The 16,744-nt window shown below is 38.4% G+C and overlaps 1 protein-coding gene across 1 annotated transcript in view; it reads left to right on the top strand.

The window, feature by feature from the left end:
• The window catches only part of LOC123979444 (ALK tyrosine kinase receptor-like), a 319,164-nt gene that overhangs the window by 108,310 nt on the left and 194,110 nt on the right, over positions 1-16,744 (top strand). The window contains exon 2 of the mRNA XM_046063368.1: positions 15,764-15,874. Coding sequence (XP_045919324.1) covers positions 15,764-15,874 — 111 coding nt within the window. The remainder of the gene's footprint in view (positions 1-15,763; positions 15,875-16,744) is intronic.

Raw genomic sequence — 16,744 nt, 5'->3', positions numbered from 1 at the left:
AGGTGCTAGTCTAATAGTAACCTATAGCTCAGTTTTCGTTGCCCGGCTCTGGTTCTGGTGCCCATTCCCGACTCAGTCAGCTAAGTTAGCTGCAATGGTAACTGAGCTAACTTTTTTTGCTGCAGTTATGACCTGAAATGTGATATGCTGCCCCCTATTTATATAGTAATAGTATATAGTATGAATTTGACAGGTGGAAAGTAGTCTCAATTCTTACACATTTTACCTTTAATAAATTAAATAAAATATATACAGTTAAATTTAAAATAATAATTATATCTACATTAATGGCAACATACAACTAAATAATAAAAATATAAATAAATAGGTACATAAATCTAAGAGACAAAAACAAAATAGTATAGTGCTCGATAACTTAACTGTCACATTTCCTGTAACCAAGGCAACACCACCGAGCACTTATTAAACAACCCTAAAATCAGTCGCGTGACCTACAGGTGCGTTTGGGCATCTTAAACTGTGGGGAAATAACTTTTTGTCAACAATACCGCATTTAAGCTTATTTTAAGCACTAATGTGAAACTGAAAAGAGGAGAAAAAGGGTACATCTGAAGCAAAAGGTTTCCAAAGTCTAAGTTACAAACTGGATTTTTTTTTCTTGCCTCGTCTTCAGCTAGCAAGGGGAAGATGAGCAAGCTAGCAAGGAGGATGCTAACGTTAATGGTAAATTCTTTGAACTCTTGTTTGTGGCTGTTTTACACGTGTAAATAAGACGTTTAAAATTCGGTGCTGTTGAAGGCATGGAGGTGTAATTTATGGTAGGTGACTTCTCCGTTGCTGTAAGTCAGCGATTTTCTGAGGGCGTTCTGTCGACCCTCTCTTCTTCCCCTCTGGTGTAACGTTAATATGGCCATCAATCTCCACTGTATGTGTGCACCCTTCATCGTCATCCTCATTAGGAGACAATGATGGCTGGCGCAACAAACCCTCTAACGTTACTGTTGTTTGGGGAAAGCCCTTATTTTGAGATTGGCTGGTCATTATCTGGGGTTGACACTGGCCTAATGTAAGTGCTTGTCTCTCAGTATTCAACAAATGGAGCTAGGAAGCCCATGACAGCAGCAAAATGTCACATTTGCTTCTAACAGGCTCCTAATCTACATGATTGATTGATTTTTATTTTCCTTCTGTTATGTGTCATGGAGGTCAATCCACATTTTCTTGCAGAAACTTCTGTTGGAATAAACATACTACAAACTACAATTTTAACATAGCCTAAATAGTAACTGGTAACATGGCTGTTTACAAGGTAAACAGGGTAGGCCTACGTATTTTTCAGCCCAATGAATGATTGACATAGCTCTGTGATATACTTTATGTAAGTTATCTGTAATGTGTAAAGTTATGTCCAGTGTTGGGAAGGTTACTTTGGAAATGTAATAGGTGACTACAACTACAAGTTACCCTATTTAAAATGTAACAGTAGCGTAACTATTTCAATTACTTTATCAAAGTAATGTAACTTATTACATTTAATTACTTTAATTACTTCTTGATTACTTTTCTAAATTTCTCATGTTTTCAAAAGACAACTTGAAAGGCAGTTTAACTGGCAGACGGGTGAAGCTGCAAATTCAAACATGAGAACCAATCAAAAGCATCAGAACAGCACCAAACTTTACTGAAGGCTGTGGCTGGAAATGACAAAGGAAGACACTGTGTACGTGAAAAACATGCAAGCAACAAAATGTGTATTATTCAACATATAGCCTAGCTTTTAACAGACAATATTCAGATGTGACACCCAATGTAATCATGAACATTTTCAAGTAATTTATGTAATTTAATGACACATTTTTCCAAGTAACTGTAATGGATTACAGTTACATTTATTATATAATTAAATGACTAAATTACATGTAACTCTTGTTCTCCCCAACAGTGATTACTTCCAAAGCATTATTTATGTACAGGAGTTATTTATAATAGTAGACAGTATCACCAGAGCTTATTGAAAAGGAATTGATTAGCCTATTACCTTGTTCAAACACAGACGACCTGCTAGAATGGTAGCTGTGAAAAGGGCTGGAGGGGCATTCCTTCCTGTTTTCATGAGTGAAAGTGATCAGTTTAGCATACATGTATATTGTGACTTATTTGTATGAGTAGTTACTTTTCTTTTTCGTATCAATAACGAAATGACGCATTGGTTCAATTCTTTGTCTCACAAATGACAATACACGTGTAATTTAACAGCAGATGATGATGAGAAAGGGATTCTATATTTTTAGCCATGAAGCATATTTTAGCAAGGACTGTGTAAATAACTCACAGCTCTCTCCGACAATTTGCGTTAAATTGCTTCATTTCTTTTGGCCTTGTCCTTGTAATCTCATAGTTAAGGGTTGTATAATGGTGGAATTCTTTAATGGCAATAATTATTTTCTCCTCTATAGATATCTCACAGTACCCTCCCAGTCCACAACCAAGCCACCTCAGCAGTTTCACTGCATAGTGAAGTTTGCTCTCATTTGCATAGCCTAAAGTTAAACATTTTTTATTTTGACCTACTCTTTGGTCGCGGGCCAGTCCTACATCACCTGCAATCCCACAATGCCTTGCGAAGCAATTAACTTTTGTCCCATAGAAAATGAATATGGCTGAACTTTGAGTCATGCTGTGCCTCTTTCAGTGGCTCCTTACAGTAACAGTGGTGTAGTGCAGACCAAGTTTGTGCCTGTCTTGTATTACCATGTCTTCTTAGGTGGGTATTTTGCTTCTCTCCATCCAATGTAGTACACTTATTAACTGGAAGGAGACACTGCCTTAAGGCTAAAGTTATAACATAATTGGCTGCAGCCTTTAATCTGCACAGAGGCATCTTCGCCAATTTTAGTTAGATATACTGTAAATCCCCCTGTATACCTGGTTAATGCAAACCACCATGACACCTCCATGGCCCATGTTTTTTGTTTAATGGAATGAGTTTTGTGCTGCCAAGATTTCAATGGTTGTTGTAATTATATTATGTAGATAGCCTGTTGCATGCATAGGCTGCCAGTAACAGCCAGTGTATAGAAATGGAGTTGCCAAGCTTAACATTTGAATTTGAAGAGCCTGGTCATGCTTTTTGCTCTCGGCCCGACGTGACATTGTTCCGCTACTCAAGCACTAAGCTGCTCCTGTCATTTCCTGCACACACAGATTTTTTTGCCAGTGACCATTTGCAAAAGCAGAATTCCATTTGGATTTTTTTCATGTCATTTAAATCTTGCACAGAGAAGCTTAAATACAAACAAACACGCAAGGAAACTCATTAAATGATAAGCCTAGTAACCTAAGTAACCTAGTTTGGTTTTTAGAATGCTATTTTACTGCGGCAAGTTTGGAACATACATTTGAACATGCCACCAAAAATATATCCAAAAATGGCTTTTATACGTACAAATACACAGAGAAGAACGTTTGCAAAAGGACACATTGCCCACACATACACACACTCAAACTCCTCCCCTCCTGACCCCCCAAAATTCTCATGCTGATCTAGCAGAACCACAGTTCTAACACACACATCACAGACACACTCCCACTCAGATCAGCAAGAATGTAGCACAAACTAGACCTAACACCAGACCCGGACTGGGAGCAAATTCAACTGTCGTGTTTCTATGTGAAATGGATGTTTACATTAATGATTAATGCACAGTGGAGGAATCCTGCAAGCTTAACCAGGTGCAGGAAGAGGGCCATCACATTTTGAAAATAATTTTTTAAGAGACTGGTCCTCCAGTCAACTTACCTGTAAAATGATGAAAGCATTGACACTAAAACCATCCATTTGTCCATGATAGATTGTTTACTTTTTGTTGTTTTTGTGAGGGTTACTGGGTCTGTCAAAATAATCACTAGGAGAATGAAAGGGTAGGATTTGGATCAGATTCAAGTAGCGTGTGGAAAATAACTGATTCTTAGATGCATCGCGATGTGGACTTGGAGAATTCTGAATCGATTCACAAATGTCAATCGATTATCTAGAGGTTAATTGATATTTACATATTACTATTGCTATGTTAATACTGTAATGTTGTATCATGTACATATGTTTTCTGATCAGAAATTAAAAATTACTCTGAGTAAGCTTGTTCAAGTAGAGGGCAGTGTGGGACACCCACTTAGACAAAGCTCCACTGAAGAGATGTCAAGGGACAAACTGTTGAGAAGCAACAGAGATGATTTACTACTAGTGGCTGTCCTGCTGTAGTGGAGGGGAATCACACAGAATAAGGAGCAGGTAAGGGTCAGATTTCATGGAGAAAGAGAGACTGCTGGAGTGAAGAGGGAGCTGGAAGGACAGACTGCCACAAAAGAAGGATATTCTATGTGTTTGTGTTCATGTGTGGGAAACAGAGAAACTGGTGAAAACAAGAGAGGAAGAAAAGATGGCAGGTCAAGAGACGGGCCAGATTTATAGAGTACCATTTCAGTTTTTAAAAGCCTGCCCGCATTACATTAAGTCAAGTGATTATAGGGGGAGTGGGGAGACGTGGTAAATCATGTCCACTTTCAAAGCAGTAGCTCTTTCTTGATGGATTGTGTAGTGGAGCCTCATGTCGAATGCATGTGACATAGCCAAGATAATGCCAAATTTCAAGGGCCAAATGGAGGGAGACTGTATGTCTGTGGATTTTGTGTGGCAGTGATTTGTGGCTTCACATTGCTGCAGTTCAGAGAGACAGTCAGTGTCAGGCCAGTCAGCAGAGTGTCTCCCCAAAATAATGTTTTCTTGCTTGATGTGTGACTTGCAGCAAAGCCATCACATATTTCAAAGCTGTAAAAAACTCAAACTCAAAACTGAAGTAAATACATTTCAGCCTGTAGGACGTTTCACCTTCAAAAACCTCATATCCTCGCGTTCCCTGAATTGAGCTGCATCTCGTGATATAGGCCACACCCATTTCCGGCTGTACTTTATTTATGCAAAATCGTGAAATATGCAAAACCTACTTTATTTTAACTCTTCGTAGGTGACCCAATCTGCACAAAACTTTGCACGTAGAATCTTTGGACCCTCATTTTGACAATCCAAAAAATGTGGAAGCCACTAGGTGACACTCTTGTTTAAAAATCATGAAATATGCAAAAACAAAATTCAAAACCACTGTTAAATTGACAGGGGTGGTGTTTTTAAAGAATCCTCATAGGTGTTGAGTCCAATCTGCACAGGAAGTGATCTCATATCTCTACATCGGTCCGTCTGTTTAACACGAAACTTGGGCCAGTAGTTTCGTGTACCACGTAGTCTTACTCAAGAAATGTGCTAAAATGACTTCTTTTTTTTTAACCAAACTGAGCGTGGCCTGCGCTGGTGGGCCTGGACGCCGTTAGTACCTGCTTTCAGGTCTAGTTATAATTATTACTAGTATTGTTTTTGTTGTTGCTGTTATACGTATTATGGCTATAATAATCACTAATGCAAGAAAGCCTGTCTATCTCTCTGTTGCATTAATTAACTGGTTCTAATTAGTCGGTTAATTAGTGTGGAGCACACTGTTTGGATATGTGGTCAGCATGGTGTAACTGCTAGCTTTGAACCCTTTGCTTTGGAATGTGTTTGAGAATGTGGAATTTTCTGTGATTATAATATAGAATTCCTTCAGAAGTATTCCTTCCCATACTCAGGGAAATCATGTGTTTTATCACACTGCATTAGATATATTTGAGCTGACAGATGCCCACGCTGTAATCAGCTGGCCGGGTGACTGTGGCTGAGGTTAATGTAGATTTATAATTAAAGCTGCATGTTGGCTGTTTCATGTTGTTTATAGTGAAAGAGCAATCTAAAGACAGACAGAGGCACAGAGCTCTTTCAGCATACCTTTTTTTTTTAAAGTTGAAAGACATATAGAGCATCTCATCCAAGGGCATAATAAAGTGTGTGTGTGTGTGTGTGTGTGTGTGTGTTTTGTGCATAGTTCATCCCCTACATTTGGTCGCAGGGTGAATTGCAAAAAAACTCCCTGTAGTGAGGAATGAGGAGCACTTCATGGCTAATAGCTTGCTTAGAGCCAAGAGCAGAAGTCCATTGTTCTGCTGTGCTGTTATATTTACTTGCATCAGCATGCATAAAACACTAGCTGAAAGTAAGTACGGGTAATTTTAACCTTATCTTGTTCTTTTCCCTCTCATAGCACAAGTGTTTTCTGATCTTGTGCCCCAGAAAGTGGTAATAGCTCAGTCAGTGCAATCCATGGGAAACTACAGTAATTTCACCTTTTTTACGATTATCACCTCTTGTGGGCTTTGAAACTCGCTCTTTGATGAATAATTCATAAGTGCGTGAAATATCAAACTAGCTTGTTCATTATGCTCACACACACCAATATGTCAGTTGTCTCCTGGGTACTAGAGGAACTACAAAACTAAGCAGTGCCTCAGTCATTGAGTAAGGTCAATTCAGATCTTGCTTGGTGGGTGCTTTGATGATGTAACAAAACAAACCTCCCAACATCATGGTCAAACACTTTGAAGTCAAGGTAAAGATGATGAGCTCTGTAATGTATGTCGTATAGCTCAGACAGCATGTTCCACAATTCAAATTAGTTTATTAGACAGTTTGTTTATTAGCCATTCTATTTAACTTTACTATGTACGCTGAAGTGGATTTTCACTCCTGTCCCATCCCACTGCCACAAAAGAACTCCTGTTCCAGATAATAAATAAATAAATAATTGCATTTAGGCTATTCATTTTGCACACTGCATGTTTATATATAACAACAGACCTATGTTTCCCGTCCCAGTCCCCTTATGATTAGTGATATTGCCCCCTCCATGGGAATCCAAAAAAATGTCAGCCCCTAATGTAGACCGAGCATGAGCTATCAGAGTGGAGGAGGAATGGACGTATTTTATCCATATTAGATCCATTATAAACTATAGAGTACTACTACTAATGAAAATTAAAGGAAAAAGTGTATGTAGCCTTTTCTGCGGGCCTGCCAAACAGAAACTATAAATAAGAAAAATACAAATGTACTACTACTAGTGCTAACAATACTTGTAACAATATAATAACAATACTAAATCTGTATTACTCATGTCATGGCAATTATTATATTACATTATATTGATAAACACTCTCCTACATAGGCAATATATTTTTGTCATGCAGTAGTTATTACCTTACACATAATCTGCCAAATTGACTATTTTCAATGTAGCATATTCACATTTGTCTCTTTACCGGCATGCTAGCCAAAGCTACGAGAATTTTTCAACTACCATCTATAATACAGTGACCCAGAGGAAACGCTGCTCTTGAATGCATCTAATACTACATGACTGTCTGCAACAAGGACCTGAAACTTTCAGATTTCACACTAATTTGAGATTTCACATTTGAAAGATGAGCTATAACTTTATTTGGCATGAAGCCGTGTTAGATACTTGTTCAGCTCACATTGATTAACATGTCCCCTCTGGTTTAATTAATTTTTATTTAAAATGTTTCACTTATTACTTACAATATTTTAAAAATAGTCGTGATTTTTTTAATGTTTAATTAAGGAACAAATGGTATGAAAAATCTCCATCTGGAACACTGTGAGAGGCATGATTCAACAGCGTGTTGTAAAACTTTGTTATAGCAGTAGTCACATTGACATACCTCCATATTACATTGTTATGCTCCACCATCAGTATGCGTATGAGTGTGACTCTGTGGATCACAAAATATCTTCCCTCTGGGGTGGTGCTAGAGCCTAAATTAATATGGGCTAATGTTTTGTCAAATCCGTGCACCATTACACTAGGAAATGTAGGCGCCCACAGTGGAGCATGCGCATAAAAGGAGAGGGGAGGAATATTACATAATTAATTGAATTAGTGCTTCCATCATTAAATCAGACACCCTGTGGCCACAAACTATTTTATAGAGCATAGCAAATGACACTGGAGAACTTTTTCTGCAAATAGATACTCCTCCATATCTTTGAATGAGTCATTTGTATGCATTATTTGTGAATACTGAGCTGCTACTTTAAGAGGTGTGGCTGTATGTTTGAGAGTACTGCTGGTGTAGCAAAGCCTCAGTGTACAACAACAAAATCATTTTCTTTAATGAGCATCAGTGAAGCCCACTTGACATCCTCATTGTCTGTGCAGACCTTTCTTCCTCTGGATAATGGTTTCAGACTGAAGCCATTTCTATGATAAAATGATTTAGTGTTTGCCTTGAGAGACAAAACAGAGCTTGATCTTAGTCTGAATTCCAGGTACACATGTCAAATGAACATACTTTACTTAGGGGAGCATCTTAAGTGCTGTCAGAAGACATTCATGTGATGTTATTTCAGGGTTGGTGTTTGGCATAGCTGGTATTTCATCATATGTTGTGAAACAGTCTCTGATCATAGCTGATCAAGTTTACTGCATTAGCAGCTTATTTACAGACACTGCATGCTTATCATCCAAAGCAAGCACTTAAAACAGATGGGTTTTCATGTGACACTATTCATGAACACTTGAAAATATTAAAATACTGTACATTGTACTCTGTTAGACTGTATATTTTTTCAGTTTTATTTCTGAAAGCTGCCCATTATTGCTCATTATGTCAACCATTTCTACTCCTTGCTGTCATTTTGCTTTTAAAATATAGTGACAGCTATCCAAGAGGGAGAAGTGAGTTTGCTGCGATAGCCTCTTTCTGCACAGAAGAGGTTATTATTGCGGGCCCAAAGTCAGGTTTCATGGGCAGCACTCCGAGTTAATAAGCTGCATCCTACAGTTAAATCAAAATCCCTGCTTGTTTACAAGACAGGGTTTATGTTGGAAAAAATCATGTACCAACATCTTATGACAAATGCAGAAAGCCTCTTAGAAACAACTTATCCCCCACTTAAAGCTAACAACAAGCACAGTAGGTGGCATATTAACATGAACACTTCTCTTGTATTTAACCCTTTTTGACCTTGGAGGCTAGTCAATAGAATGAGACTTAAGCCTTAGAAAAACTTGACACCTCTATTAATGTAAATGAGACATTTATGAATTACTTAGTGACCATACTCTTGTTTAAAGACTGTTTAATTGGAGAAGTGGTTACTGCCGTGGCTCTGTTGGTAGAGGTGTCTGGAGACAAGTGTGATCTGGAGAAGAGTGTGTGTGTGACTGTGTACACACACATGCATGTTTTGGGGTTGGGGAGCAACGTGTGAAGAATTCTGCGAAGGTCTTAATGAAAGTCGGAATGCTTAGTGGACATGAGGGCTCCTCTGATAGAAATCAATGCAGTCTTTTGTAGCAGAGAGAGAGCGAGCAGCCAATTCCAGGCCTCAGCTGCCTGATGTGGTGCTGGCAGACTTAGACGAGCATTTAATGATGCGTCACTGGATCGGACAGGTAATCAATTTATGTAGGCACTAATGTATGTATCCCAAGGCAAATCTTTAATTAAGGGACAAAAAGAAGAGGACAATTGTGATGCAGAAGGCCAAAGAGTATGAAAATCCAACAGTGTAAACGGATGGCTTCCTCATTTCCCTTATAAATAGACCTCACTTGACGCTCCAGTTGTGTTTCGTTACATTTCCAAATGTCTTTGTTAAGCTTGATCTTCTCACCCCAGCAAGGCTTGTAAGTGTAAGGCAAACATCTATTTAACCTGAGCGACAACGCTTCAGAATCCATGCGATTCCCGTGAAGACCACACCAGTTGCCATGTCTTGTTTAGACCTACATATTCACTACCTGTATGTTTACTCTCCCACCCCTTTTCACTGTAGCACTGTCCCGTCAAAAGTGTTTGTTCCTCTACTAGCTTCCAAGTGGTTCTGTGTGTCCTTGTGCTTTAGTGCCCAATATTTTTAAGGATTTTGCAGGCATTGGGAACTATCCACTTCAATCTCACTAAAGCAAGACTGAGAGAGATGTATGTTCATGCATAGCCATGTTTAAGTGACAAGCTAAGTCAAGGCTCATTGATGAATCCACTAAGCATGTGAAGGATTTCAGAATGTGGGTGGGACAGAATTAGACTGTTCACTGAGCTGAGTTAACTCTGCTCTGTAGTGGTGAATTGTACGTGCTAACTGTGCGCACAGGAGTTTGTTATGGCCATACTCGTGTGGGTGACAGGGTTGCCAAAAATAATGTTTTTCATGAATATGTTTTGAATGACTTTTTTTTTTTTTACAGTTAGAAATTTGATAAATTAACTATACATTTTTGTCCTGTTAGATGAAATTCCAATAAAATCCCATGATTCCCACTATTATATTTTTGGTTAGTTAGCTCAAACTGTAGCACTTAGTTGGCCACAGATTTCAATAGACAGGGAAAATATTGCTTTATATAAACACAATATCCTGATTAAACTTTCGCCAGGAAAATGTTCATATTTGGAATAAGCTTATAAAAGCAAACTTGGAATAGTTTAGGGCTTCATTTTACATCACATCCATCAGTCAACAAAACAAAAGTTAGCCAAGGCTAAACAGCAAGTTCCAGCTCCAACCATTCCAACTCACTTGAGTAGCTTCCACCCCTTGCTTTTACACAGCAATCTCCTCCAGACCAACCAAAGCTAGTTCATTATCAGTTAAGCCATTTAAATAGTGTTTCTATGTAAAAAGAATAAAACAATTTATATTCAGTATTCTCTAACATAGAAACATTATCATTATAGGAAAGACTTTTCCCTGGAAAAAAGAAGAAACCCTTTTTACTCTATAAAGCCCATCGGATGCTCTCACTACTTGTTTGGCAGTTTGTTTAATTGAAGTTTACCAATACATTGAAATTAGAGCCCGACCGATATGGGTTTTTGCTGATATAGTGAAAAAGAGCAGATTTATGAGCCAATATTTAGATTTTGAGAAAGATTTGGACAGTAGACCCCTTTACTGTTTTAACTACACTCAGAAAGAGGCCGATATTGAAAGCTGTTCTGTATGTGGGCTATAAAACCTTTTCCTAAATGCATTATGTTGATAAAATAGATTACAGTCTCAACAACTTAACATGTAAACAATTGCACATCAATAAATATATGCTGCTGGAAGGTGCAACTTTTTCAGCCATCTGTAAACAGAGTTAGTGAGAGAGAATAAGCATGTGTATTTCACTTTACACATAATCTGCCATAATTTCAATGTAGCATATTCATATCTAGTTTATCCCTTTACCAGCACTCTTTATGCATCTAATACTACATAACTGTCTGCAATGAGGACCTGCAACTTTGTCTGGCAGGAAGCCGTGTTAGATTCTTGTTCAGCTCACATTTCCACATGTCCGCTCTGGTTTAATCATTTCCGACACGCCAACTGAAACTACCACCACAAACTACAACGGCTCACAGATAAATTTAGAATATGTCAGAAACTATAGTTTAACAGCTCATTAACGTTAGCGCTCCTCCACTGATAATTTGTGGCTAATTTAGCAACCCGCAGCATTAGTTGCTGTAACACTTCGTGATTTTAGAGAATATTTATAAGTGATGAACTAGGGACAAATGAGACGACCGTTCACTAGAATTGTTTCAGAAATAAATCTACAATCACATCTGTCAGCATCATAGCCTCCAACTCTCTACGATTGTAACATTAAACCTGGAGCCTGGAGGAAATCTGGAGGGGGCAGTGAAAAACGGGACGGTTAGCAAGTCATGAAGGAGAGGTGATTATTATAATTTATATCATGTACTTAACGAAACCAACTCCGCTAACACAGTCACTCTGAATGTTGTTTCTACGTGCTCTGTTAGACTCCGGTGTGGTTTTTGTGGTGAGACAGTGTTGTTAACAGGGGAGCCGCAGTGCGCCCTCTCGTGGGCAAACTATGCAACACTCATGACATGAGTGAAGGATCTGACTCTTTGTTTATTTTTTAATAGTCATATATCTGCCATTATAAACAGCCGATGCTGATTAAATGCAATTAGCTCATATCGGCCAATTTAAAATAAATTTCTTTCAGTGTTTTAAAAAGCTTTGACAATATTTTATGTCGAGTGTCCATATCCAGATACTAGGTTCTTCACTTGATAGTCCTCCAGTGGTTTTCACATCATCAATTGCACACAAGGAGAATGAGCACACACGCAATATAAATATGTAAATTCCTTGTTAATAAACTCTGTGCCACTTGAACACTTTTCACTGTGCACTGAGCACACGTAGTCCTTGGGGAAAAATTAGCGCAGAGCCCTGAGTATGCATGCTGAAATCATCCAAAATGGCTTTTGTTAGGTTAGCATGCTATACCCACACGTGCTTTTCATACTAATGTTATTTAGCCACAATGTCCTGGGCTACACAACTAATACTGCAGATATTAATTAATTAATAATAGAGCTATAACAGTGATTGGCCAGTGGTTATTACAGTGACAAATACACCATGTTATTTCATTCCATAAGTGAGGTCTGGAAAATGGATTGAGCAGTAAATCAAGAGCTCTGTGTTGAGAAACGGCTCCCTTTTTTTCACAATAGGCTGGTACAATACCTGCACCACTACTGGCGCAGTGTAACCTACCAATTCACCTGTTACTCACATGTGAAAAAAATAAAAACAAGGAAAATGGGTTGGGAAAGTGGCTCTCCAAAGGCAGCCTCAGTGCTATATGCCTGCCTCAGGCCATCTTGACCTGTTAATAGAGTACAAAGCAAAATTATCTAACATCAGGATTTATTGCCAACCTGCCCCACAAAGAGCCAGAAATGCCATACCTATGATAGCCACTCAACTAGCAGTATCATGCAGTATCCGACTTGCCAGCCAGTTTCCCCTGTAGCAACAGCTGTTGACCCCAAACCAGGCCCTCTGTATGAGTCACAGTCCGCTCCTTTCACCTGGCCTTCAATGGGGAAAAGATGGGATACAACACAGCTCAGCTTTTTTGCAACTGGCGCCACCGGGCCAGTAGGTTTGAAACTTACTGGGCCAAAGACAGTTTTTCTGTCCTTCCTTCCAAAACTAACTAAACCAAAGACTTATAAGTTATGTTATACTGTTAACATGTTTAATTGGTTATTAAATACATCCTGGATATAAAAAAACTAAACTAAGCTAAAGTGTAATCACAGTTAAAATTATAAAAAATAAAAGGTAATAGTTAACAAAAAATTTACTTTTAAAACAAAACATACTAACAGAGTCAAACATGACGTGCACTATCTTCTGCTAATAAAAAAAAAAAAACTACACAGAGCAGCTGATACAAGTCGCCTCTATCCTGACTGACAGGTCGCCATGGCAGCAATCAGTCAATCACATGGTAGTCCTGCCCAAAAGCATTCGCTGCATCATCGTCCCCTAAATAGGACCATAATTTACTGAATGAACATCATGCTGTGTTGAAGAAGACTTGAAACTAGCGACTGAGACCATAAACTCATTATGAAAGTGTTTACTGGGGTAATAATTCAGCTGATAAGTAGCAACATTTTACCATTATTTCTAATGTAACCGGACTTCTTTTTGCAACCAGCAGACTCGCCCCCTGTTGGCCGTTATAGAGAATGCAGTTTTAAGTTCTGTCTGCGTGGTTTCACTTTTCAGACCCAGAGATTGCCGCTTGATTGAGATTAGAGAAATAACATTTGACAACCACTCGTCAACTAACTACAACTCTGGATTGGATAACGGTGCGCGCCATGAGCTGCAAAACAACCGCAGGATATTGAGTTTCTAACTCAACTGGTGTCCACCTTTGAAACGAGAAACGCTCATCTATTTGTTCAAGGACATTTTGCCTGATTTCAAGGAACTCTGTTCTTCCAAGAAATACAGACATCCTGTTGAGAAAATCCTTTCATAGCAAAACACCATGATATTGGGCTTGATCCTTCTATATTGTGTTGCTTTGTTATTTACTTGCATGCATTAAGGTTCAAAAAGACAAGCTATCATTGTTGAGATGCTCTTTTAGGTCACAGTTTAATACCATCCTTTATTAAAGGTTTAGGAGAGTAAAAAATAAAGTATACGACACAAGATACACCTATTGCAATTTTTGTGGATCTGCCAATTCAGATTTTGGCTACTTTCAATTTTCTTTCTTTCTTTCTGAGAACTATAATTGACAGCATACACAAACATTTTTGGAACTTTTCTTTAATGGGAAATCGTATTTTTGTCTCCACCTTGTTTTAATATGTACTGACAAATTACTTCAATCTGCACGCCTTGTTTTTCCCTTCAGACAAACGTAAACACATACACCTCGTTTTCTCTCTGCCTGTATGTCTGCTCTGTTGTCTTTCTTCATCAGCAATTTTAAGTTTTGTATTTAGAATTTTTTTTATACCCGTGATTCTGTTTTCACAGCAGCAAGTGAGCCACATGCGGTGGCGGCATAGCCTATCAAAACAATGTGGTACAAAATGACATTGCCAACCAAGTGTGTTCACTGTTCTGTGCTAAAAAATAGTGTCAGCGTCTTGTAACGTAATACCAGATAATGTCCCTCTTTGTGTTTCTCTGCAAAATGCTAAAATAGGTATATTTATATTTCGGCAGCCATTAATGTACCTGGGCAGTCCACCCAAGTCTGTGTGTGGGGTAACACGGCTTATTTTAACCTTACAGGAATTATATATAATGTAATTTTATTGATTTCTTTAATCATGGTGAAGAACTTCCATGCCGACAACATATTTTAGCATGTGTGCCGATGCCAGTTGTTGCATCTCTAATTAAGATCTAGGATGATAACACTACTAAACACGCAGTAGGCCTATGCTATTGCTTCCGTCTTAACATACATAACAACAATTCTAACATGTACCGATTGAGAAGGCGATTGAAAAATTGGAGATATGCCAGTGGAAGTCATGCTAAGGAAGAATAGACCCTGAATAGTTTAAAGCTTCTTTGCCCAAAATAAAAATGTGTGTGTTCAGTGCCATTAAAGGTAGCGTTTCTGATGAATCACCCTTTAAGGCTCATTTGAAATGACTGCAGGATTTATGCAGAAGTCTTCTTCCTAGGCAGTGGTATATTAGTCTGTGTACTAATTATCCATGGACTAAGGACGAAATGAGAGAGACAGTCCCTGAAAGTGTGTGTGTGTGTGTGTGTGTGGGGGGGGGCATTGAAAAAGTGTAAGACAAAGTTGTTGCATCTACTTTACAGTAACAGACTTCTGTTCGATCTTGTGATAATTAGTCTCCTAGTTTAGAAGGTGAGGACAGAGTCAAACAAAATCAGACACACCTGTCAGGTAATTATGCAGCTTATCGATATCCAATAACCAATTCATATAGGCTCTTGGACTTTTGACTTTAACTCAAGTTCGTTGTCACTGCTCAGGGTTTATAGCTTTTAATCTGTAGTCTGTAGATATTTCATTAACTTAGAAATGCTGAAGTTGATGTTTTATGTTATATTTTGAGCAAAAGTTGAAATATTGCACCATATTTCAATATAACTACAAGAATTCCAGTTAAAGCTGGACTATCACTTTGTCACTCTCCATTAAGATTGAAGCCCTGCCAAGCATTTCAAGGGCTTCCCCTCATCTATTAGATAGTAAAGCTTCCAGTATGAGGAGCTTCACGTTTTGAGTGGTTTAAAACCGTAGGAACATTTACAGATGGTAATAAGGCTACGGGAGCCAGGAGTGAGTTGGACTATCGAATAAATGGGACCTCACCATGGATGCCAAATCAATGGCAAGCAGCCACCCCAAATAAACAGCAAGGAGCCATCATTATTTAATTGAATGCCATAACATTCTAATAATGGTTTCTGCATGTGCTCTGAAAGTAAGATGTGGATTTGCTGTTTGTGCAGGTGAACCATTGGCTGGTAGGACTGCTGCTGGCATTCCTAGAGGGTACTGGAGCTTCTCCTGGGTAGCTGAGGACGACCTGAGCTTTTCCAACGTCGCCGTGCCCATGTCAGGTGAGTCGGACATTGTCAGTCCTTTTTAGACAGATGGACAGGCTAAGGCCCTTCTGTCTTCCAAAGATCCTTTTATCCCAATTGGCCATGACACCTGGCGTCAGCTCTCCATCGGCACACATAAACGTCTCTGTCTCGCCTGGCCTCTACCATCAGCACTGGCAATGTCACAAATGAGGGACGCAGATAAATGCAACTTCTAACACATCTGGAACCTGCCACAGTTCTTATAGAATTGTTCATTATCAATCTCTGGGGATCTGGGCTTGTTACAGTGGTAAAAGAAATAAAATACGGCAGATAAAATTAATCTAAGAATAAAAATACAATATTACTCTTTCTTTCACATGTGCACGAAGTTACCCACAGCCAGAAGCGAGAGAGAGAGGTCCAAGGGCGGCTGACGGCCCAGTACAGAGAAGTTCGAGTGAAGTCAAGTAGAAGTCTTTGAAGAGGATTTTGATTAATTTGACTATAATGAATCTTTTATAATGTAGTTAAAATCATTTTTTTAAAGAAGTAATTTACAATTGTGGCAAAGTTCGGCCACAATATTAGTAATAGTAGATTGTAATTCCAAATAATGAAGTCCATTAATGTTTTTCTCTTGTGAATGATCCAGGCATTAAGAACCAATTTTAAATTTAAAGTGTTGTCTTTAAAGTAACAACAAAATAATTCATTCCTCTGAAGCTGTAAGAAACACAAGAACAGATAATGCATTTTTAATCAACTTTAAACGCCAAACATAAAGTGAGAGAGAGGGAAAGATAATACCTTTATCTTCTATAACGACAGTAGGATATGGTATGCAGTTTCCCTATATAGGATATTAACATGGACTTAATGTTATTATATGTTATTATTACA

Source organism: Micropterus dolomieu, linkage group LG11 (genome assembly GCF_021292245.1).
Source record: "Micropterus dolomieu isolate WLL.071019.BEF.003 ecotype Adirondacks linkage group LG11, ASM2129224v1, whole genome shotgun sequence".
Classification (NCBI taxonomy): domain Eukaryota; kingdom Metazoa; phylum Chordata; class Actinopteri; order Centrarchiformes; family Centrarchidae; genus Micropterus; species Micropterus dolomieu.
Note: the sequence above shows the minus strand (reverse complement) of the source record. Positions and strands in the feature narration are given on the sequence as shown.